The 25112-nt window shown below is 50.2% G+C and overlaps 1 protein-coding gene across 3 annotated transcripts in view; it reads right to left on the bottom strand.

Annotated features, from left to right (window-relative positions):
- Positions 1 to 25112, bottom strand: part of HNF4A (hepatocyte nuclear factor 4 alpha) — a 35293-nt gene that overhangs the window by 2892 nt on the left and 7289 nt on the right. Inside the window, exons 1-9 of one of the 3 annotated variants that reach the window (XM_088175010.1) lie at positions 15264 to 24152; positions 11578 to 11755; positions 9693 to 9787; positions 7514 to 7620; positions 4891 to 5050; positions 2088 to 2171; positions 1410 to 1565; positions 909 to 1145; positions 132 to 254 (exon numbers count right to left, since the gene is read on the bottom strand). In XM_088175010.1, the coding sequence (XP_088031136.1) occupies positions 132 to 254; positions 909 to 1145; positions 1410 to 1565; positions 2088 to 2171; positions 4891 to 5050; positions 7514 to 7620; positions 9693 to 9787; positions 11578 to 11755; positions 15264 to 15378 (1255 nt within the window). In that variant the 5' untranslated portion in view covers positions 15379 to 24152. Of the gene's footprint in view, positions 1 to 131; positions 255 to 908; positions 1146 to 1409; positions 1566 to 2087; positions 2172 to 4890; positions 5051 to 7513; positions 7621 to 9692; positions 9788 to 11577; positions 11756 to 15263; positions 24153 to 25112 lie in introns of those variants that run through there. The other 2 variants (XM_088175011.1, XM_088175012.1) reach the window with 2 other exon arrangements.

Raw genomic sequence — 25112 nt, 5'->3', positions numbered from 1 at the left:
CATAGGAATTTCTCACACGCTCATTACCAGAGACTTTGTCTTGCTTGCAGATTTCCTTGCAAGGCAGAAACTATCTCCACAGGCACACTGGAGAGCTCCTGGGAGCTCTCTGTCTCTCTGGATATACTCACACATCTGCCCGTTGTGCATCTGAGGAGGCATTGTGTTGGCCACAATGACGTTTGTTCCCAGGTTCTCCTGGATCAGATGGGGGTGCAGGGGGTGGTGGGCGTGCGGCGTTTCACTCGATGAGCCTAAGAACAGTAGTGCAAAAGGAATTAATTGCCACAATGGCAGAAGGAGACAGTTCAGACGGGCAGACCCACTGCACCCAAGGGTCCAAGGCTTTGTGCATGATCAGTTTGTGTACAGGTGACTGGAGCACACCCTTCCCTTTTTCTTCCATGGATGTCTTGATCTAACTAACCCCTGCCTGCATGTCCTCTTATACAGGATTATATTCCTTAGTCACACCTCCACATGAAGAACAGCACAGTGGGAACTTCTCATTTTGTTTTGTCCCATTGGATGCTCCCACTAGAAAATCTAGGATGTTCTTTCAACCTGAGCTTTCAGACCTTTTTGTTTTGATGAGTCCCTTCTGACAGAGGAGGATTGGTGGAATGGCTGCCAGGTAGGAGTCTGGGGGGTGCACAGCAAAGCTTGTCTGTGTGCAGAGGGCTGGGGATGCCTCTCTGTAAACAGAGGAACAGCTAATGCATCTCTTTAGGTGAGAAGACAGTGGTTACCCCTGTCCTGGACAGGGGAAATGATTTTTGAGTCAAGGGCTGACCTGCAGACTGGCTATGTCTAACTCTTCTAGATAGGCAGCAGTGAGTAAGGAGGGTCTCAAGGGGACAATAATCAGGGAGTGCTGAGAGGCCTCTTGTCAGACCCTCAATACTCACCTCCCAGCAGCATCTCCTGCAGCAGGTTGTCAATCTTAGCCATGCCAAAGAGCTTGACGAACTGGATCTGCTCGATCATCTGCCAGGTGATGCTCTGCAGCACGGGCAGCAGCAGCAGCAGCTCCCCGAAGCGGCCCCGCGAGTCGTACTGCCGGTCATTGATGTAATCCTCCAGGCTCACCTGCACCTGGTACCGCATCCGCTTGATCTTGGACGGGTCACTCAGCCCCTTGGCATCTGCAACAACACACACAGCAAACTCTCCAGGCTGCTTCCCTGGAGCTACCTGTCACTGACAGCACAGTCTGGGCACAGCCTGAGGTGAGCTGCCTCTGCTTCCCCATCGTGTGCTGTGATGGACAATTTTTCTCTTCTCAGACTGACTTTTTCCCTCCCTCTCTAAGAACAGGTTGGCCCAGATAGGAGACCAGGCAGCATTTCCACCACTCAGGACTGGTGTTAGTCAGCATAATCCAGACTAGCCTCTCTGATGGGGCATACCTGGGTCAAAGAAGATGATGGCTTTCAAGCAGGCATATTCGTTGTCATCTATCTGCAGCTCCTGGAAGGGCAGGACCAGCTCGTCCAGGATGCGGATGGCCACACGATTCACCTCCACCAGCTCGGGGCAGTTCCGTGGGATGATGTGATCATTTCCTTCAGACAAGCAGAACAGAGACTGTCACTTTGTCATTGCTCAAGACTTACCTGGGGTGACAAGGAGTTCAAAAGGCAAGTAACTAACGCTGAGATAATTTTGGGGGTGGGGGAATTAAGAAGTTCCTCCTTCAGCCCCTACCCTGTCTCAGAGCACCACAAATTTTGATCTGTGTTGCCAGAGCAGCTTCACATTACACAGGAGCCACTCAAGTGAGGAAAAGCTGACCAAGGAAAAAGAGCTTTTTTCTCAATCCCACCACAGCCTGCTTACACAAACCTAGGGTGAACTATGAATGTTCATACAATCCCCAACTTTGCCACACGTTGTGGCCTTGATGTCAATGTCAGCCAGGCTTAGCTGCACCCAAAGGTCATGCTGGTCTTGGTAAAAAGTACAGAACAGCTCAAGCCACCACCCTGCAAGAAGGATGTCCACAAACACTAAACCACCCTCTCCTTCACCCCAGCAGGGAAGTGTCACAGAAGCAGATGGGCTGGGAGCAGAAGTGCAATTTTTACCTAGCAGCAAGACATCCTTGAACACCATGGACCTCTTGGCAGCTCCCAATAACAGATGCTCCCCGGCGTGTGCACGTAGCAGTGCTACCTGCAAGGACAGGGAAAAGTTATTTGGGTGATACAGAGACTGAGACAAAGCTGTGATTTCATGTAAGCAAGAGGGAAAGCTCAGCATTCCTGTACTGCACTCAAGGATGGGGAGTGAGGGCCCCTCTTCAGTTATAGGCAGAGAAAGAGACAAAAAAGGGTCTGTGCTAAATCAGTTATAAATCCAGCAGAACCAGCAGATAGTAGACAGTTCCTGAAATACCCCATATTCAGGGCACATGTCATGAGCAAGACCATGCTAGAGTGTCCCAGGACCTCCCATGGGGAGCCATCACACCCTGGGCCACCCCCTGGCCATGCATCCCCTCCACAGCCACAGGAACTGGGGACAGGGAAGCCAAAGGGATGTTTTTCTCCCCTGATGTTAATGATTGAAGTGTTTCACTTTACACCCTCCAGTGGCTCCTGAGAATGTTCTGAATCTTTTGCCCTCCTTCAGTTAAAAATTTCAGAGATTTAGGCAGAAAGAGAAGTTAACGATTGGACATCCTGACACAGAGGCTTCTTAATGTCCAGCCAGGAGCTTCTGCTGGAGAAAACAATCATTAAACATTAATAGAGAAATACTGAAAAGTATGTCCTGATGGGAATGGTCCCCCATCTTCAGCATCTGTCAAAGTCAAGAGAAGTCCTACCCTACCACAAATGCCAGGAGAATGTGTCACCTATAGAACAGAGCTCTGCTTAGGAAAGATGCTGATGTCTAGGAAAGGTTTTTTTTTTCCCCTCCCCAGATGGTAAAAAAGGTTATGCAAAATAAACAGAGTAGAGATCCTTGCAAAAAGACTGTGCACACATGATACTGGGGAATCTTTATCTAGATGCCCAAATCTAGCCTCCCTCTATCGCTGTCCAAACATGGGTGGATATGTTAGCTGAGCTGCTTGGAATTACCAGAGCTGCACAAAACTGAGCTTTCCTACCTGACAAAACTTTGACAAGGAAAAAACTGCCAGTCCCAGGGGGGAATGAAGCTCTCACCAAGGAATTTCCTGCCTATTGCAAATTCAAGGAAGTTCCGATTCTAACCACCTTTTTTTGCGTCCATAAAATTTCCTTGTTTGAGCAGGGTTAAAGTGAATTATTTCAAGAAGGCCAAACCATCTCATTTGGTATTTGTTCTTACAGTGATGAACCTGAAATACATTGTTCCATTGTGAACGAGGATAAATAATCAGTTGTAACACAACAAAGCAGAACTTGAACTTTGAGATGAAATGGCTTTGCCCCACCAAACATGGTAGTTTTTGACACTTTGGTGCAGAAGGAGGAGGGGTTGGTATGATCTTTGCCAGAAAAGGAGATCTATTTCCTGCCTGTGGAGCAGCCTCTCTCTTATGGGAAAGCAGGGTTCAAACTGTGCCATCTTTAGGTTTTGTTTTCTCTTTTGAGGAATTTTGCAGCCCCACAACTGTGAAATGAGCTCATGTGGAAGTTGCTGTAGTTTGCAGAGTTATTGGCCAGGTTTAGAGCCTCTGTTCCAAATGGCACAAGGATGGGATGGGTTGTGCAGAGCTGCCCCAGGTCTGTGCAGCCTGTTTGCTGTGTAATGGCATTTGCCATTGGAGTCCATTTTGGTCTCCATAAGTTACAAATTGTATTTTCCTTACCAATATAACAGATTTCTTAAAATTTTAAACGATTTAGCTCTTGCACACAATAGGAAATAAGGAAACATGCTCCTATTTTAAGAACACTGAATTCCCCAGAGCTCTAGGTGCTGCTGGGTGGTAACTAAAGAGCTCAGATTTAGGATTTAGGGGGTTTTGATCAGCTGGATACTCTCAGCTAGATATCCTTTTCTTCATTATATAAAAATTACCTCTAGGTCAATAGGGCTGGAGACTGGTCCTAGCTGAAGAGAACACATGCTGGTTTTGTGACTGTACACTGGAAACACCTTCCTACCTGTGGCAGGTTGTGTGCTACATGTGCTGCCCTGCCAGAAGTGCTGGCCCAGCCACGTGTGCTGCTCAAAGCTGAGCACACATCATGTCCTTCCACACTTGTTGCCGACCTCTGAAATTTAGACTTCCATGGGAGGCCTCTCCTTGTGCCTCTGTGAGGCTGCCTGAGATCCTGCTGTGCAGTTCTACAGAGGACACCAAACCCACCATGCTTACCTTCATTAGGGAACCCATAAATGCCATTTTAGTAGTTTCTGTTATATGCAAATATATTCTTGCTTTTTAATCCTGGAAAAAGATTTTCTACTGCCTTAGGAGCAAACTAGTGTTCAGCTTCCGAATTTCATGCTAGGAGCATGGATACAAACATACTCCTAGGCACTAAGCAGCAAGAGACAGCAGCTTTTAAGTTTTGGGCAGACCTTAGGCCAGAAATCTCTCCTGCTCATTCTGATTACCTCAAGCATTTGTGTAGCACTTCAGGTTTCCAAAGTGCTGCGCAAACCATAATTAATAAATGACTGGCTGACCCCAAAATGCTCATCTGATAATGACCTAATTCAAGCTCAGTGTTATCTGTCTGTGCTCATGGCTGATTAGTGGCACATGCAAGTGGCCCGTGCTGGCATTGTATGGATGCCTGGCTTGTGCTGGCATTGTATGGATGCTGTTCCCAATCAGCTGCAGCAGTCAGGATAACAGAGTGCACAATGAGCATTTTCTTTGAAGGTCTCAGCTGCCTTTGGATCCCTGCTGTGTTTACAGGGCAGAGGGGTGGATAGGGGGACTTGCCTGGTCATCCAGGGGCAGCTCACAGAAGGGAGGGATGTACTTGGCCCACTCCACCAGCACCAGCAGCTGCTGCTTCATGGACTCACACACGTCGGAAATATTGGCAATCTTCTTCCCTCGGATGTCTCCGTTGAGCACAGGAACTGGGGATGATATCTGGACAGAGAGAAGAGATCCTTCAGCTTTCAGTGCCACAGAGAAGAAAATCCCCAGCCCACGGGTTGTGTTGATGCAGAGTCCAGAAATTACAATTATATTTTTCTATTGCACACACCCAGCTCCCAGATTAGCTGACCCAACAAGACTCCTTTAAACTGAGATCAGCTTGGGGAATCTGTGAACGTGAAACGCTGCAGAACAGAGGCTGTGGATCATCTTGATAAACTGTAATGCCTTGAATAGACTGGAAAGCACAGAAGAAACATTCCTGAAGCCAGGATCTTCCTCCCACTGAACAAATGTGCTCAGTCAAGATCCAGGAGGGAACAGAGGGGCTTGTGTGGCAGTCAGCCTCACCAGCAGAAAGAGCACGTCCACCCAGTGCTGCTGCACAAGCTGTTTGGTCCCACCAAAGTGCAGAGAACCCCTTCCACCCTGCTTGGCCAGAGCTGCTGTGTCTGCTTTCCACAGGAGGCAAGCAGGCTCTGCTCCTGTCCTGAGCCATCATGAGCACACCAGGCCACAGCTTTCCAGGTCTGACATTGCTCTCTGTGAGCACTAGGTCATTAGCATTTGACATCATTCACTTTAAATAGCTAAAGACAGACTTTAAAGATAAGAGTCTCCCACCTCCCACTGGCTTTTAGGTCCATTTGGCAAAACTGGGCAAGTGCAAACATGCCCACAACACAGGTCACATTTGTTACACGGCGAATTATTTGTGATTGCCAGTTCATTTGCAAAGGATAAACCTGACAACTCTGCAAGTACTGTCACCCAGAGCTGGACAGAACATCTCCCCCAAACCAAGCACCCAACCTCCTGCCTGGTTCTCATGCATAGCTGCTCACCCAAGTCATCCAAAAATTTGCCCTTAGTCACTACTTTATCCTCATGCTTCTGTAAGCAATTAACTCAACCCCATCACTGCCCTCTGCCTGCCCTCTGTGCTCTTGTACAACATCAGCTCTTCCTGTCCTATTCCTGCCAGCATTTTCAGCTTGGACCCTGCCAGTCTCCCCAAGGAAATGGAATTCAAATGCCACCTACATTTTTTTCCTCAGGTTGTATTACCTGGAGGCTTTCCAGCTCACCAGCTATTATTGAATAAATAAGATTGTAAAAATCTCACCATGTATTACCCTAATCAGAGGGCCCGGAAGGCTTAGCAAATAAATAAAGACCTCTGAGTGAGTGACCCTAGATCTTGGAGAAAGCAGCTCCTCAGCAGTATCTTGTTCTAATTAGCCAGGCACATAAAAGTTACCAATTACCGTGCTGGAGCCTGACTAGTTTAATGAGTCTCTCTGTGCTCTGTGGGAGAGCAGGAACTCCCCTGGATTTGCCCATGCTTGTAGTTTTTATCAGCAGACCCTGCTTACATGGGATGGCACTGCAGGGCTCTGAGCCCCAGAAATGTCTTTCCCTTGTAGATTTGGTGACTTGAGACCCCGTTATCTCACACCTCTGGGAGCAGCATCAATCTCATTTTTATAGGGTATGTAAATATATTAGGGCCTGCATAGGGCAAGATGAGATGTGGGATGAGATTGGATGTGCTTTTTGTGTACAAGATTGGCCCATGGTCCTTCTGCCATATCCCCTCCTTGGGGAAGTGATCTTACAGCCTGAGCCTAATGTGGAGCCCAGAGCAGAGCACATCCTGTCCTGGAGCAACTCCCAGGGCAGCCTTCAGGGTAGGGTGACCCTTGAAGCAGCATGGACTGCCCACTCAACCCCCTGTTCATCTTCCCCAGGACACAGTGCTCTTCTTCCCAGCTCCCATGAAGAGTGGCAGCTCCTGCCTCCAGCACAGCTCCATCCTCATCACCTGTTCTCACACACAAACCTTCCCCCCAGGCTGTGTGCCCATCCTGTCCTGTGTCCTCCCAGAGAGTGCTGAGCTGTGTACACCATTTACAGTGTCCAGTCTCTTAAATCAGAGTCATCTTTTCAATGTGAACACTCTAGGAAATTAATCTTGGCAGTGTGAGAGTGGAAACAGGGAATTTCAAGCAAGCACTGGAAAAGGTATGTGCATAAAACAAGCAGGAAACTGATTCCTCATGAAATTGTGCAGGAATCCAAAGTTCCTAACAGCTCATGGGGAAGGGAGGCTGCTCATACAAGGCCAGCCCCTCGTGGGCTTAGGAAGCCACAGCTCTTTAGATTGCAATGATTCTGCTCTATTTTCTTCCATCGGGCTCTCCAGCCTTCCTGTGTCCCGTTAAAGCAGAACAAATCATTGCATATTGTTATAACTGAGTCCTGGAGTAAGGAGATTTAAAGGGATGCTTTTGGGTAACAGATTATTTTTGAAAAATCAGCGTTGAGTTGGCAGATAAGAAACTTAGAAAAGAGGTGATAATTTGAAGACTCAGCTATTAAATACTCAGCTGTCTCTACAAGCCAGCTAGTGCCTGATGCTTTTGTATTTGCTGAAGAAGAAAGAAGAGGTACCTGCTGTGCCAGGGCTTCTGCGTGCAGGAGGGCATTGATGGAGGGCAAGCTGCTGTCCTCGTAACTTGACCTGCGGGTGCTGATTCGGTCCCGTTCATTTTGTACAGCTGCAAGAGAGGATTTTGGCTGAGCTGCAGGTCGTTCATGGCAGTGCACACTGAAAACTAGCACAGACTTTTGGCATTCCCCTTCCTTAGCTGCAGTTTCCCAGCTTCCCTGCCAGGCAGGGAGGAGGTGCAGCTGTGTCTGGTTTGTGATGGGATGGCAGCGAGAGCTGACTGCATCTGGTGGATCTGATTTCTTATTTGCTTTATTAGACTTTCCAGGGATGGGGTTGATTCAGAACCCAAACACCTGTAGAGCTCAGTGGGGAAAATTTCCTGGCAAAGGATCTGAGTTTTTTGATTTCATGATATGGGGTTTGAAATGGTGGCCATGCTCATGTATGCAGCCCAAGGCTGATGTGTGAAATGGAGGAATATCTACAAGTTTTCCTTGCCCACATGACTCCTGTGAGCTCCATTCAGGAAGCTGTTGCACTGGGGAGGTGTAGTTGGAAAACTTGTCTCAACTACAATAAGGAAGGAAGTGCAGAACTGCTCCTGCTTATCCACCCAGAGCAAAAGAGCTCTCTCACACCTTATTGTAAAAGCATCCCAGGACAGGTTTGACCCCATTGTGCCTCCCTGTTTGGTCTAGTCTTGAGAGCTTTGAGGGGGAGGATTTGCCTGCTCTGTCTGTCACGAGGCCTGGGCTGGCCATAACTCACCCTGGCCACGCCACTCAAAGCCATCTGCACAAATAAGTTATTGATCCATGGCAGGGGGAACAGCAAGTGCCTGCCTTAGGCTGGTGGCTCTCTGCATTGATACGTTCTCGATGTATAAATGTGCCTGATAAAAAGCAATAAGGAGGCTGGGCCAGGAGAAAAGCCCTGCAGTCAGCGGCTGTAAATAGGAGCTCTCAAGGTTATGCTGCTTGTTATCAGTGGCAGGCCCCCGAGTTCAGTCATGCCATGATGTTTTCCAAATGTTTGCTCAGTATTAGCTGGTCATGCACCTAATGTAACTTCTATTGAATATTAACAGACAACAGCACAGCTCTGGGCAGGGGATGAGCTGCATGGAGAGGAGGATTCCTATATTCTTCAGGAAAAGTCAAGAAAAGTTGCTTGTGATACCTCACCCCCTTTTATGGGGAATAAATATTCCTGCTCATAGGTCTTCCTGCAGCCACCAATGTACCACTGGTACTTCTCTGTTGTCTTCAAGGACCCTTTTACTCCAAAGTTTCTCCTTGAAGCTGTGTGAACTGGGAGGAGCATGGGCTTTAATTTCCTTGCATGGAATAACAGGGCCAAATGCCTCCCATTGTCCCTTTGCAGACATGAGTGGGGTGAGCTCTGTGGGATGCCTCTGCTCCTGGCAGTTTGTCCTTTCACTAACCACCACCATGGCCACCAAGTTTTCCTGCCACTTCTCAAAACGGGGCTAAACAAGGGGACAATCCTGACATGGGGACCTGTAAGGGCTGCAGAGAGGGAGGGAAGCTGAGGGGATAGCATGGACCATGTAGGGATATCTCTACTCTTCTCATACAGTTAGGTAGTCAAAAATGCTCCACTTTACTCTGGATCCTTTCTGCTGTGGCTGAAACTAAATTAAACTCACTGCTTCTCTCAGAGGGTCAGCAAGAACCTATACATCCATCAGGAAAAACAGGTGCAAAATGTCAATGTGACTTTTGCTGGACTCGCCCATCCAGGTGTGGGTTTTGTGGTCACTCTGGGACAACAGCAGTTGGAGCAGTTTTACCAAAGTCTTTCCAAATTTACAGGCCTTCTTTGAAGTTTCTGCTCCTCAGTGATGTGGAGAAGCATTCCCAAACCCCTGCAATGGACTGGCTGTGTGGGACCCCAGGTGATGTGTGTGTCAGTGTGAGCTAAAGAGCCCTGGGTGTGATGTGTGGGCAGTTCTGAGGTGCAGGCATGCAGTCTCCCTAAATCCCGCTGTGTTTGGGATCAGGATCTGTGCCCAGGTGAGCACTGTGGAGAGAAGTCGGGGCTAAGGTGGCTGGGCAGGTGTGCACCTGGCAGGGACCAGCCTTGGACTGCAAGGGATCCCTCAAACACACAGCCAAGGTGAGGGACTGCTGCTGGGGGAAAGCCACAGTCACCCACCTTCCTTCTTCATTCCTGCTCGGAAGCACTTCTTAAGCCTGCAGTACCGGCACTGGTTTCTTTTGTCTTTGTCTACCACACACTGCCTGTTAAACCTGGGGAGCAAGAAAGAAAGGTGTGAGGAGCAGCAAGACTGAGCCTGAAGGCAGGATAAGACAGAGCTCCAAGACATGCTCAGAGCCCAGAGGCTCACCCTGAGAAAGGAGCACCAGTCTGTGATTTTAGCCTATGGTTTCTTTTTTGCACTGACCATCTCAGCTCTCCCCTCCACCTCTGGATGTTCCATAAGGACAGAGTAGAACTGAGTCACATGCAGGAGCTCAAGCTGCTGGTCTTACTTGGTAACTATTAGGGATAGGATGCCTATAGTGGGCTAACAAATCCCAGGGAAGTTAAAAGAGCGATCTAGGAGGGTCAGAACCAACTTGGAAGCTGCCGTGGTTAGATCCCAGTAGAATGGAAGGAAGAATGCCTTTATTCTGAATTTAAAAGAGAGGTGGAAGGATGTAGTAGCCCATTTGTGAGGTTAAGAAGTCAGTTTAAGTCCCTGCATCTCTCCAGGACTGTGTCTGGGATTCCCAGAGGCTGTTTCTGACCTCTGGACAGCATAGCTGGTGTGCAAACTGCTCTGCTGCCACTTGCACTTCAGAGAGGACTTGGGAAGTAACCAGCTCCTTCCCTCCAGGCTTGTGTCACCAAATCCTCTCCACATGGTGGGGAAAACACTGATCTCCCATGTGTGTGACTCACAAGCCTGGTGGCCACTTGCAGCATGAATTTCACTTGCAAATTTGGTCTAATTTACAGCAGATTGATTCAGCTTGCAGAGTAAGGACAAAAGAGTACAGAGCTGGAGAAGGGCTCCCAGCCATGCTGAATTCTGTAGATTTTGGAAAGGCTTTCTTCTACTGTGCTTTTTAAAGCCCCCAAGCTATGATTTGCCCAAATGGATGCCTGAAAGCAGCTTTTAAAATATTCGTCATGCATTTAAAAGCCTCAGCTTCCAAAGAACTGGACACCTTGGGTTTTTTGATGGAGTTGTGGGAAGGGGGCTCCCTGGGCAGCCACCTTAAATAACCCAGAGTGCAAATGATGATGTGCTGTGATGCACAGGCACTCAGAAAACTGGGGCTTCCTTCTATCATTCAGGTTTTAGAGTCATGTTACTCTTCATGCTCTCCAGGTGGTTGTCAGGTTATCAAGAGTAACTGACTCAAAAAGCCCAAGGGATTTAGACACTGTAAACTGAGGATTCTTCAGTTTCCTCTGTGACTCTTTACATGTGAGTTGCTCAAAGCCAGCAGCAAGCAGGTCACAGGTGCTGATGGCACAGGACAGCCATGGGCTACCACCAATGGCACGAGTGCAGTGGGTGAGTTTCAGGAGCCACACGAGTGCCTCATCCTCAGAAAGGTGCATGTTGTGCTGCCCCTCATGGTGTTCTTGTGTCATGTAACAGGCAGTGACAGTACTGTAGCTGGATGGCAGGCACACATCCATCTCGTGATGGAGAAGAATTGCCCCCAGGGAGTGGGTGAGGTTTGTGCTGCACTCAGGGCACTGAGCAGTGAGGTGCTAAATCCCTGAAATGGGGTTTCTCCCCTGGCATCTTGCTGCTTGCTGGCCACATCCATGGTTGGCCATACACATTTGCAAGAACATGTGCTTGGCCCTAAAGAATGGGGCAAGACCTCCCAAGGTGTTCACCCAGCGATCAGTGGAAGGCAATCCCAAAGTCAGGGCAGTCACTGGCCCCTCCCAGCCGAGGGGTTAGGTCAGGGAAAAAGGAGGATGAAGAGGATGAAGGCTGCTTTGAGGGCTTTGCCATGGAGCTCTGAGGGGCTGTTCTGTCTGGGCCATGGGTGTCTGTGCCCTCTGTCCTCACCTGCAGGAGTACATGTGGTTCTTGCGGACACTCCTCCTGAAGAAGCCTTTGCAGCCATCACAGCTGGAGGCCCCGTAGTGCTTGCCCGTGGCGCGGTCCCCGCAGATGGCACACAGCGTGCTCACCCCAATGCTGCTGGAGCTGTTCAGGCTGGCTGCTTCTGATGGGGACGTGTCTGCTTGGGGAAGGACACGGCAAGACGAAGGCAGTGAGACAAGCCAGCCAACATTTGCTAACTCAGCTACCAGTCAGGGACTCTTGGAGAAACCAGGCAGCTGCAGCCTGGCTGTGTGGCACGGGCCGGTCAGAGAGGTGTGTAAGGAGAGAGTGTGTAAGCTCTCAGTGCTTAAGTAATTGCATTTTGGGTGCACTAAAACTTCCTGTATTCCATGGTAAGAGCCCTCTTCCCAAAGGCCTGGCTGCAGCAATTTGCAATTTCCTGCAAGCCCATTTGCAGGAGTCACAGGGCAGAGCCAAAATTCCTCGGGGTTTTGCAGACACTTTGGGCTACAGCAGTGTGGCCAGAAAAAAAGCTGATGCCGAGTTAAAGCTGAGGTATTACAGCTCAGGGTGAGCAGCTTATTTATTAGGGAGGTGTTTGTGTTACAGCACTGAAAGAGCCCAAGACAGCCCTGAGCAGATGAGGTGAGCAGTTCCCTTCTCCAAGCATGGAGCTCCAGCCTGCACAGCCCTTCTTTGGGAAAACAAGATTTTAGGTCAATAACAAACTCAAATGATTTCAGCTGGAAAACTCATGTGGGCAAAGGCTACCCATGCAAGGAAGGACTGATTAAAGAAAAAAGGTGTCACTCTGGCATGGAGAAGGCTGTAGGCTTGGTATCTTCCAGAGTCTGGTAGGATCCCAGTGGACATTGATTTGTCTTGCAGTCCTTACAGACCAAGGCAGGCTGGGACTTGCAGGGCTTTTTTTAGAGAATAGGGAATTGCAGCAGCCTCTGGAGGAAAGGACATCTAAAAGGCTAAAAACCATACAAGGGCCACACTAAACCCCTCCAGCAAGCCAAACAAACCCTCAAGGCTGAAGGGATCAGCCCTTAATTCAGTTGATCTAATTGTCCCCTCCCATGGATGTTTTTCTGTGTCAGCACAGGCACATCCCCCTCCCTCAGTGGAAATGCCAGTCTCAAATCATACCCAGGATCTACAAAGCCATAGAAACCTGCTGGGATTTTTAATGCTTGAGTCTACTGGCCCCTGATTTCTGGGTTTTTGTAGGGACTCAGTTAAGGCTCACTCTTGAAGTGCCACAGCTGGGACAGCAGAAGGGCTGGTCCCAGCTGGGCCCCCATGGTAGCCCAGCTGTGGGTGCTGGGGGGGCCAAGGCAGGTCTGGCTGGGGCAGGGCTGCATTTTTATCTCCTATTTTGCAGAGAAAGGAATATTTCAGCAGGTGCTGCACATCCTGCTCATACCACCCCTCATCAGGAGTAACTGGCACAGAACCAGCAGTGAGTGAGCACAGGGGTTCTTGAGCCCTCCCTACCTCTGTCAGCATCTTTCATTTCCCTGCCTGCTTTCTATCCTTCCAATTCCTCGTGTCCCTCCTGTATTTCCTTGTGAGTCATTTTGCTGCCTCTCTGTGTCCCTGCCTGGCATGCCCTGTCTCACAGCTACAGCAATACCAGATCAAAGCCTGTCTCCACTCCCAAAGCCCTGAGCTTTCCCAAGGCTATCCTGGCTGTCTCTTGTTCCTGTGAGCAGCTTGCTTCTGAAAACATCCTTCCTCCATACATATCCCCCGGGCTCAGCTGGATGCAGGTCACTCCTGCAGGAAAGTCAAATTCCCAGTTTCAGCTAAACATAGGACTTAGATGTGAGAGGAAGAGCTGATCTGCCTCTAATCCCATTACTTATATATCTGTGACAGCCCAGATAAATCCCTTTTTAGCAAACTATCATGCTGTAATCAGATGAACATAGAACAGGAAAACCTGGCACTCTTATCGAAGAAATTGCAACATCTCAGTCTAATAGTCAACAACAATGAAATTATTGCCTAATGGATAATTTTCCAATTAAGTTTATTTTGCCAAATATGTGCCAAAAATGTGGGCTTTGGCTGCTGCAACCAAGTGTTGGAGTTAAGGTAAATGGAAGAAAGAAAAAATCTGACATTGAGACCTCGCAGCTGAGCCTTGTGTTAGGACAGGAGCTGCTCAAGAGGTCACTGAGCCTGTCTGAACACGGGATGCATTTTGCCTGTGAGAGGCAAACTGGGTCCCTGCTGAGCAGCTGCCCTGGAGCTGGAGCTGCAGAGTTGTGCAGGGCAGTGCCTGGGCTCTGATGCAGTCCTTGGCCAATAAAAGAGGCACAGGTTCTGCAGGTGGAGGTCCTGCAAGAGGTGTGTCCTCCAGGGCAGCTGCTGCAGTGCCAAAACAGCCCTGCAAGCAAGAGCTGTCCCTGTCCTGGAGCTGGGCCCAGGAGAGAGGAGTTGGTGCTGCCTGCCCCAGCTGACTCATCCACCCCTGGAGTGTCACAGCACACTGGATCTTGTCACAGGAAATTATCCTGCCCCTCTGCTCCATGGAGTCCTGGGGTGGGCAAAGCACAACCCCTTGTGCAGATGCTTGCTGGATGGGAGAGGGGCACAGAGAGGGAGCCTGAGCTTGCCCAGGCTGTGCAGGTGGATATCAGCAGAGCCAAAGGGGGTGACTTCAGGCACCTGAATGGATAGGACCAGCCCCCAGGAGTGGAGAAGGGGCTGTGGTGGGGGGTTTTTGCACAGCAGAGCCACTTTGGCACCACAGTGTTACATCCCTGACAGAGCAGAGCCATAACATAGGGAAAACCCACATAGGCTGTGATGGAAGAGCCCACACAGCCAGCACAGCCCTTCTGGGACAGAGGTGCCCAGCAGAGGTGACACAGCACATGGGGAGGAGAGGGCTCGGAGGGCGACTTTCTGTGGCTTTGTTTAGTCATTAACCTCATATTTAAAGAGACTTTAGGGGGGACTTGGAGAGGAATCTCTTGTTATCTCTGAGCATTTAATCACCCAGACTCTTTGGTCCCCAAATGGGTGGGCCAACATTGTGAATTCTGGAGGGTTAGGTGTGATGCTACACTCCTGAAGAGATGGAAACATTTGTCTGTCTCCTCAAGGTCCCCTTGTCCCTCTCTCTGGGGGCTGAGCCAGGAAAGGAGATGCCACCCGCCACCCCAGCACCACACTGGGGAAGGGCTGTGGCCACAGCAGCTACATCGGCAGTGCCTAAATCACTTCTGACAGTGATTTGCACCCCTACCAGGTGCTAAATGCCTGTCTGCTCCAGGCACTGGCTCTCGGCTCTGGAGACACAGGGTGAGCTGTCTGTCTGGTGAACCAGCACTTCACACAGGAACTTTTGGCCGGGGTCTGGGAGACCCCCACCATGTTCAGCCCCAGCCCCATTCCCTGGGCAGAATGTCTGCAAGGGACCTCTCATTCCACCCAGCTCCTGTGTGTGCCTGTTCCCAAGGGCTCTGGGCTGCAGGACACCATCCCACCTGTACCAAACACAGCTCTGCTCTCCCCTCTCCGTTTTCCCCTGGGGAAACAGAAACCCCCCTGCGAGCTCCCCATCTCCCTTCCCCAGGAACATTTTTGTGGCCACCCCAGGGAACTTCTCTTCCTACAGCCCCTGGCTCATCCCACCCAGCAGAGGGGAGAAGACAGAGGGGACTTACCATTGCCCATGGCCAGGACCTGCATGTTCTCAAACTCCAGGGTGGTGTATGCGGGGTCTAGCGCTGCGCTGTAATCTGCCATCTCCATGTCTATGAGGGCTTTGGAAAGGCGCATTATCCTCGGCAAACACGGGCCAGATTGTACCGATTCCCTTGGCCCAGGCTATTGGCCCTCCTGCCTCCCTCTGCCTTCACTGCGTCCCCTACCTGTTGTCTTTTAATTCAGATATTTCTCTGAAAGGATTTGCTGAGCCTCAAGGCCTATACTCCCAGAGGGGTGGAGGCAGGAGGCAGGGGGTTAATCTTTAATCATCTCACCCATTGCTGAATACTAAGCTGTTTTTTTTTTTTTCCTCTTTTGTTTTCTGGTGGAGCAGCAGTGATTCTTGTTGACTGTTTATTATTGAATCTCAAGGCGTTTCTGATTCTGGCTCCTGGGTGCAGGCACTCACCAAAGGCTATTGACCTTGATGCTGAGCTGCTGGTGTTGCTCTTACTTATACCTGGGGTGGGAAATTTGGAAAAAGCCCTACCAGGAGAACAAGGTTCTTCTCCACTTCTGTCATTGCCTTCCTCTCCTCACCACTGGTTGCCTACACCCCTGCTTTTCTCTTCTCTTATTCCCTCCATCCTTTCCACTCCTCCTTTTCTCTCCCTCACGGTCAGAGAAGGTCAGATCCCGCCTGGAAATTTACACGTTGCTATGTAAAGTAAAATGTATTACTCCTTTTACTTCCCTATAAACAAAGTTTTACAGGGGGCTGGATGCCCTATAAACAGATCCCATTCTGCAGCCATGCCCAAACTGACTGGGGCCGAGGGGAGGCACAGACACCCTGGGAATTGCCAGGGTGGCTCCTGTCCCACAGCTGAAATCACTCTGTGCTGGACACCCCCAGCCGTGGGTTTTGGCTGATATGTCATAAAAGTTTCATGAGACATATTACAGCAGAGCAGCAGCAGTTTTCCTTTGGGTGCCCTGTCTGCTGTCAGCACCAACAGTGGGTCTGTGCCTCGCCCAGACCTTGGGTCTGACCCTGCTGGGGCTGGGCAGTGGGAGCAGAGCTGCCTGTGCTCTCCTCCCCAGCTCCCTATGGCACATCACTCCTCCACTTCAGCCAGAACTGAGAGTTTTCAGTGCAATTGCGAGATCATTGAGTGGGAATTTAATCGATCTCAGAATGGCACCGGCTGCATGGTGCAAGAGAACCAGCAATTAATGATTTGGTATCAGTTTGCTCTGCATTGAAAACAGCCCCGTGGTTTCGCAACCAGCAGCAACTGAGTCCACACTCTGCTGATCTGGGCTCCCAGAGCCTTGTGTTTGTTCTTCCCAGGCACCCCAATGCAGCCCCAACCCCACTGGCACCACAAGCTGCCCTGGCCACAGTGCCATCACTGCCACAACACGAATCCAAGGTCTCTGGCTCCACACCAATACATGCCTTTAGGCAGTTATGCTAGTGATGATTTTCTATTCACATTTTAGGAGCGCATGGAATTGTTAAGCAGCCCTTTGCCCCCCCAAAAACCATGACCTACATAGCACTTCTGAACAGCTCTTCTACCCTGAGGCTACAGGTCTGCAGGAGAGAATCTGAGCACGAGGAGAGCCCCTGCTTTGTCACTTGGGAATGGTGATAAATGATCCTTTGCTGCAGGGGAAACAGTCATTAGGTCAGTGCTCCTGAGGGACAAGCCAGAGCTCATGAGCTGGTGGCTCTTTCTCTAGGCAGATACAGTCCTTGCCAAAAATTGGTTTTATTATGTGCAGACTGGGATGGAGATGCAAGAGTAAAGCCTGACCCCCTCCATAGCCTCATCCCAGGGACCTCCATCCCAATCCCAGCCAGGCCACGGTGATCCCTTTGATTAGATAAATGCTGCAGACACCAGGTCAAATATGTGCAGGATTTGTCACAGCGTCTAGTAAAATATCGTAAAAGCAGGGCTTGTTCTGCCCTGCTCAGCAAAACAAACCTTTTTCTTCAATAGCCTGCTGAGCAAGGAGGCTGCAAAGGCCGTTTACTTCCCAGGCAGGAAGGATTAAAAGGGCCAGGAATAGAAATCAGAGAGGCAGCGTGTGCGGGAGAGCGGCAGATAAGGAGCGGGGGAAGTTTGGAGAGCCTTAGGTGGCTCACGAGGCCAGGGCTGTCAATGGGACGTGGTGTTTTCCGCCCAGGGTTGTGTTGTTTTCTCACTGCCAGTGTCCTCTGTGGGTCATCAGTGCCCCCTCCCAAATCCCTCATGTTGGTGTGGAGGTTGAGGGCCGGACCAGCCAAGGACACCACGCACTTCCTCTGCCCTGGAGATGGGCTCTGATGGAAATGCACTGGCTGCTCCCTGGGCACTGTTGCTGGTGATGATGCCTCCCCTGGTGGCTTCTGCCTTGTTCCCCCCTGGCATCCTTGTCTGGTGAGTTTTGGGACAGCTTGCCAATGCAGTCATGGCTTGTACTGGCCAAAAGGACCCCACAGCTCTGTAGCTGTTTTAGGTGGGAGATGTTCAATTCAGCAGTTGCTCGTGGGGTTGTTCCAAGCACTTCTGGCTACAGAAGATGTTTTGCCATTTTTGTTCCACAGAGAGACAACTCATAGCTGGAAGACTATGAGTTTTTTTCACCCCTTGGTAGGTGAAGGCTGTTCCCAGACTAGCTGCTCTGGGGAAGTTCAGCTGCCAGATCTGCTCCTCTCTCCTGTCCCCATTTTCTGAATGCTCCACCCACTGTTTCTTATGTCAGGACATGGTTGCAAAGGACACCATGACAGCTCTGGAGCACGATCTGTTCTGTGCCAAGTGATTATTTAATTTTTATCTGTTGAGCAGTAAATCCTTTCCCACACTGGTACATCATGGCACTAATTCTGCCTTATCTATATGTCTCCATCTGGCAAATTTATGCAAACCTAAAGGGAATTCCCTGAAAATAAGATCTGTGCTTCTCAATAGGTAAGGATCAGGAACAGAGTATTTAATAGGGCATTTTTTGGTAAGGATGCAGTCACCTACTCTGCATGTCAAGCAGGTGAGCAGGCTCCTCTCAAGGTTTGCTTCTCTGTTGCTTCTTGAACAGGATGTTGTAGGATCAGGGGAGAATTGATGTTGGAAGGGACCTCAGAGTCTCTGCTCTAGGCTCCTGCTGGAAGCAGGGCCAGCTGAAAGCAGCATGGCTCCCTTTCAGCTTTATCCAGCTGGGTCTTGAACACCTCCAAGGATGCAGAGCAGCCTCAGCAGCCAGTGGGTGCTTGACTGTCCTCATGATTAGACACTGTCTGAACCTCTCTCCGGTTTTTATGCCCCTTGATCTCCAGCCATGCACCCTGTGAGGAGCCTGGCCCCATCTTTTTGATGCCTCTGTGTGTGTTATGTTCCTGCTGGCCCATCTCCCCTGCCTGATGCAGGACACAGCCCTGCCTGCCAGTGGATCAACCAGGCACCCCGGTCTGGGGCTGCCTGCAGACTTCTGAGCATGGACCATGACCAGGGGCCCTCCTGCCCTTTGCTTTTCTCTCTCACAGCTCTGCACTCTTAAGAAATGCCCGTCAGAAAAGCCAGTGTCCAGAGCCAGCAGGAGCACCCTCAGCTTTCCTGGGCAATGCCATCGCTGGCCCTGGCAGTGCTGACTCCAGAGCTCTGCTCCCGTGTCACTCGCAGCTCCAAGGCCACTGGAGACCTGTAATATTTCACTTTTTTTTTCCTTTTTTTGCCCACAAGCACACGAAGCAGAGGTGGGCTCAGGTGTGAAGCTCTCCAGAGCAGCAAGGCCCTGGACACGGTCAGGGCCCTGCTCAGCCCATCTCCATTTCAGAGCGAGCTGTGGGCAAGCAGGAAGCCCAAGTTTCATGACAAAGAACAAAAGTCCCAGGGGAACGTCACCAGCATAGTCATCTCCACACATGCAAAGGTCCTTTCTGCCTTTTTTTTTTTTCCCCTTTGAAATTTCAAATTCCAGTTTGTGGACAAAGTCCTGCCTATCTGAGAATATAGATCTTCGACCACTGACCAAACTCCACTTCAAGCAGTCCCGAGGACTGCTCTTCCCCTTGCCCACGGACGTGTCTGCTCAGTCTTTGGATCTCCCAGGATCATGCTGAAAATTTTGCACTGGAGCACAGCACTGGTACTTGCACAAAGTGGATTTTGCACTTAATGTCAGCAGCTTCCTTTCTGGGAAGAATCTCAGGAGTAACCAGGTAGGAGCCTTATCACCTGCGATTCATTTGGCCAGCCATTGCAGAGAGAAAATGAGAAGGAGAAACAAGGGCTTTCATTGTGCTTGTACCAGCAATTTTAGCTCAACATTTAAGTAAGGGAAGGGGGAAAAAAAAAAGCAGCTTCAGAGGGGATGAAAAACAAGAGGGAACATGAGCTTGTGCAGGCAGAGCCACTCTGTATGGTTAACTGATAACTCCAATTTGCCTCTTCCCTCTCATCTTTTCTGATTCTCCCAATTAAGCTCAACTTATTCTCATGCTAATCATTTCTTGACCTGTTTATTCTGCATTAAAAAATTAACAGAGAGCAGTTTACTGCATGACTTGTTCACATAGAACTGCTACAGATTAGCAGGCATGCTTTAAGCCCCTACACAGGACTTTTGGGTCTTGCAGCCAGTCTGCACAGCTCGAGGATGAGCTTTTTTCACTGTTTTTAAAGAACAGCTTTTTCTAAAGTCAATATAAACCCCCCTCCTTTCATGCCTTGAGTATATTTGCTCGGTGACTATTTCCAAATGGGAAAGATAAAGCCAAGGGCTTGTGTTTTGTCAGACTTTTTGTAAACAGGGGTATTTAGGCCATACTGTCAAACCCTCCTGCCTTCTACCTCGGCGTGCTGTGACTCCAGAGCAGAGTTGTCAGTGTGTTAATAAGCAGCTCCAAGGAATTTTTTAGGGCTGGGGGGGCTGCAGGTCAGTGCAGCTGCACAAGCCCCCAGCTCAGGGGGCAGATCTTTGCCTCTGCTTTGGGCAGTCATATGACAGACACACAGATGGGGGTCTGCTCCCATGTCCCTCCCCAGAATGTCCCCAGAAGCTGTGGGAAGCCTCCAGGAAAACAGATGATTCAGCAGAGGTTGTTTAGGGTCTGTTTGCCCCTTGCCAGCTGCACACTGCTCATCCCTGCCCCAGCAAAACACTTTGTGGAGGTGAAAATGAGCCACCAGCTCCATTCAGGGAGGTGGATTGGAAAGATCCAGCAATGAGAGGCAGGAGGAGACCACAGCCATGTGCCAGACCTTGCCTGGGGAAGATGCAATCAATTTTATCATCTTGTTCAACAGCAATCACTCTTGGTGATTTACTTTCCCCAGGGCTGAAGCAAGGGCCTGTTGCTGGGGCAGATTTGCAGTTTGGAGCTGGGGGCAATGCCCAGGACAAACAATCCCTCAGCAGACCCCAGACACTGTCACTGATGAGCATGTGACATGTGGTGGCAGGGTGACAGAGGCAGCTTCATTGCAACCTTAGGCTGTTTCTGACCAAAGTTATCAAAAAGAAGCCAAGCCAACCAATATTGTCCCAGACCACAAAATCCCCATTTGGAGAATCGAGGCAGCTTTTGGCCATGGGGAGGAGTTACTTTAAGGAAGGTATAAGACTCTGCCCAAACTCTTTTCCAAAAGCAACATGTGCATTTCAGCTGAAACTGGGATGATGTTGGGCCTGGAGGCAATTATTGGAGCTAAAATAAATAGCTGCTCTGCAAAAGTGGTAGGGAAAGAACTGCAAACATGGGGACAGACAGACCATTTCAGCACATACTGCTCTGGTGATAACACTGTGCTTGCCTTTCATCCCAGGACTAGAAAGGGGTTTATTATCCTTCCTTACAAGGGCTCTGAACTCTTGAGGAAGTAATTATTATTTCTCCTGGGAGCTGTTATTATGCAAGGACAGTAAATTTGGGCTGTTCCCAGAAGGGTGGCTGTACTTGAAAATGCCAGGGCATTTGCTGATGTGTATTTGCCATCACTCTTCCTGCACTGCAGCCCCTAAAAGCAGCACCTGGCTCTGGGGACTGCAGTTTTGTAGTTGTGACTCTGGAAATCTGTCTGCTCTGTGTTCATACAAAATCACACAATCACCCAAGAGAGGAAGGGGAATAGATTCATCTTCTTCCTTTACACCACAGGCTGCAACTTGGCCCAAGCTACAGCTCCCATCACTGATCCCACTTCCCCCCTTAAAACCCTACACCACAAGCCCTGCACTCCCTCCAAACCCTGACCAGCAGAGACCCGGACACTTTGCTGCTGAACACTCTCCTGCCTGTTTGGGAGGAAGTCCAGAAAAGCTCTGACTTTGCCATGTGCTGTTCCAGGTTCACTGACTACACTGGATGAAATCCAGTGGTTTAAGCCCCATTTCAATGGGGGAGCAAGAGCCTCAGGGAAGCAGCAGCACTGCAGAGAGGGTTTGCTGCCAGCAAGAGACACCTATTGCTCTCCATGCCTCGCCAGCTCACACATTTAGTGTGGCAGGGATCTCAGCAGCCCGCTCTGGACCTGGGGAGAATTTGTTTAGTAGGTAGATATGAGTCCTTTGAGCCTGAAGTAATCCTGAAGCTTCCAAGGAAAAGGATCCCTACTGAGCTCACAGGCAGGCAAGTGAGTGTCTCCCTTCAGCCCTGCCAGCTGTTTGCAGGGCTTTTATGTTTCATTGACTTTATACATTCATTATACACACATGAAACAGCCCCTGAATCGTTCCAGCTGTGGAGCAATAGGTGAAGGAGGTGAACAGCCAAAATCAACAGTGGTTACACATCAAGTTTTACCTTTTTTTTTTTTTTTAGTATCTTTTTTGTAAAGCTGGGTGCATCAGCAAGCCATGCCTCGAAGTGACCTCCAGTGGCTGCTGGGGCTGTCGGGATCAGCCCTCCCTCAAAATTAAGGCAAAAGATTGCAGGGCTGCTGAGGGGTGGAGGGAGAGCTGCAACAGGGCAAGGGTGTCAGGGACAGTCTGAGCCCATGGCCCTGGAGGAGGGCAAATCAAAGGCACCTCAAGGCCATAAAACATCTTCCTGGACCCAACAAGTCAGCTCCAGCTGGGGAGCTGAACTTGGGGGAACATCTCAGGACAAGGCCATGTGTGCCTGAGGGAGGGAGCACAAGGAAGGAGGGAGGCTGCTGCAGGTGGGAGCACTGGCAGGTCTGAATTGGGAAAGGTAGGCTGGGTATGGAAAAAAACCAAACACAAAGGGATGGTGAGTTAAAATTTGGGAGATTCTAGTTTCTGGAAACAGAAGGAAACAGTTAGTGCAAAATGCTTTTTTCTCTGCAGGAGTGTGCAGAGTGCCTGAATAACCTGTCGTGTCCCCAATGTCCTCAATCACCAGAGCCCAGCAAGGGGTGAGTAAGAACCAGACAACACTCAGGAGCTCCATGTCCACAGCAGCTGTACACCCACCACACACCCTCCTGTATGACACAACCCTCCTGTCCCCTGCCAGAGAAACAAAAACACAGCAAAAAGCAAGGTATGGGAACATGGGAGCCTTCTACATGCAAGATTTGTTGCATGGGGGCCATCAAGGGCAGGGGATCACCTGTCCCTACAGTTCCAGAAACCCATGGCCAGGACACTGCAGGGCCAATGTTTGGCTCCCAGCTCACAAAGATGGGAAACTGCTAATCAGACCATGAGTATTCCACCTAGGTCTGCAGCACTGGATAACACTATTGTGTGTCCCTTCACATTCCTGCAAGTCCTGGTGCCATTGGCCTCTTGTGTCATAAAGAAATTAAAATATATTATGATCATAAACTACATCATTTGAGGAAATGAACTACTTCTAGTAAACGTATCATGAGACACTGAAGCCATGAACTTTCCTAAATCAATTGCCAGCTGATAAAGAGCTCAGGTACTGCTGGGAGCAGCCCCCAGCTTGTGACTCCCCACTGGCATGGGGAGCTCGTCCTGTGGGATGGTGACTGGGTGTGCAGGCTAGCCCAGGAAGCACAAACCCCACCACCAGCACAAGCCCTGCTTGGGAGGAATTCCTCAAGCAAGAGGAGCAGCTCAATTTTTGCTGAGTCCCAGAGTGGAATGGAGGCTGCTGGGGTGTTTTGGGGCGAGGTTCTGTGAAGCACAGGGGTCCAGGACTCAGGAAGCACCAAACATGTCCAAGTTCCTCACGGTGCTGGCAGTGATCTGCAGGAACTTGGACAAGTTTGGTGCATCCTAAGCCCACCCAACCTCCTGAGGCTCCACACTGAGGTCCCTGTGGGTGCTGGGGCTGAGGGGCTGAGCACAGAGCTGGCTGGAGGGGGCCACAGAGGGGAACACTAAAAACCTTTCTGGTAAGGACTCTGTGCAACAAGTAAAGTTTGCACTGGAAGTATTTTTCTCTTAGTTGCTTCTAAGCTTTCATTATGAGGTCTGGGAAGTCCCGCTGCAGATCTGGCTCAGGAGCAGGGGCTGTGCTGCAAGTGGCAGGGTCTGTCCCCAGGGCAGCAATGCCAGGCACTGGGAACTGACCAGAGAATGACTGAATCATATCTCAGACAGCACAGGCAATCACTGGGGTGTCCATGGGATGCCAGCCTGACTCTACCAGCTCTTCCCATAGGAGTCACAGCACCCACCATGCTGCCCATGTTGGGGTATCTCTCTCTTGAGCCCCAGAACCAAGCTGGGGACATGAGCCACCACCACCCACAGACCTGGTATGTTCATCCTGCACGAAGCAAAACAGAAACCAGAGACATGGGGGTCCCATGGGGGACCAGCAATACCAGTGGGAACAAGCATATTTTGGCAGCTCCAAATCCACACTGGAGGCCCTGTCAATGCCCTTCATTCACATAAACTCTGCAGCACTGGTTATGCAGCTGCTTCTCTCCCTGCTGCAGGTGCTGGGGGAGCAGGGGGGTACCTGGTGTTTCCTGGAACAGGTCGTATCTGCTGCCATTCATCTTCCAGGGGCGCTCAGCTCCGTGGGCAGAGCTAGGGAAGTCTCGGCCCTGGACGGGGCCGTGCAGCCGGCGAGCCCCCCGTGGGCAGCGGGACACGAGCCATGCCCAGGAGCTGCATGTGGTGCAGGGGCAGGGACAGGCTAATCCCTTAATGCTGGTCACAATGAGATTTGGTGGGGAGCAGGAGTTTGTGCCGCAGAGCCGCAGGTTTTAAAGGGTTCTGGCCACTGCCCGGAGGAAAATTATAAGGTGGCTCTGGGTCTGTGCCCTGCTGCCAGTGCCTGCAGCAATGCCCGCTGCCTTCTGGGCCACCTTTCTGAGGTCCCCCAGCCCGGTCCCTGGCCTGCCACTGGGCTTCTTTAGGGCAGGGGGTACCTGGCCATATGTGCAGCCCTGGAGGTAGATCCAGAAAATGTGCCTGGGTGTGTCTAACAGCAGGGTGGGTCTGGCTTCTCAGGGAGAAGCTGACTGCTTTTGCTTTAAAGTGTTTCTATATAAATAGCCAGAACACCATATCCTTGAGCAACAACCTTGGTCTCCCCTCCCAACTGACATCACAGTGCAGGGTGGCTCAGTCCAGAGGAGAGCAGGGAGGCTGCTGAGCATCCAGAGTTTCCTCCTCTCCAAGAAGTGTGTTCTGGCAAGTGTGGCCCTGTTTATAATGGAAAAAGCAAATCCTAGAAAGGACTAGAGTGGCACTTCACTAAGGTTTCAGGCACTGAGTGACTGAAGTGCTGAAAGGGAGACCTGGGCACCTCTGAATTCAGCCTTGGGCTGCATGGCTGTGACCTGACTAGGGCCAGGTCTCATCAGCCTCTGAGTCCAGAAGAACCAACTCAGGGATAAACCCATCTGAAACACTCATTTCCCTGCATTTTCCTTTCTCCTTGCTTGACTGTGTTCCTGCCAAGCCCATGTCTGCTTTTGCTG

This window comes from Sturnus vulgaris, chromosome 17 (genome assembly GCF_052056855.1).
Source record: "Sturnus vulgaris isolate bStuVul1 chromosome 17, bStuVul1.hap1, whole genome shotgun sequence".
NCBI classification, from domain to species: Eukaryota; Metazoa; Chordata; class Aves; order Passeriformes; family Sturnidae; genus Sturnus; species Sturnus vulgaris.
The sequence above is the reverse complement of the archived record's forward strand: the minus strand, read 5'-3'. Positions and strand labels throughout refer to the sequence as shown.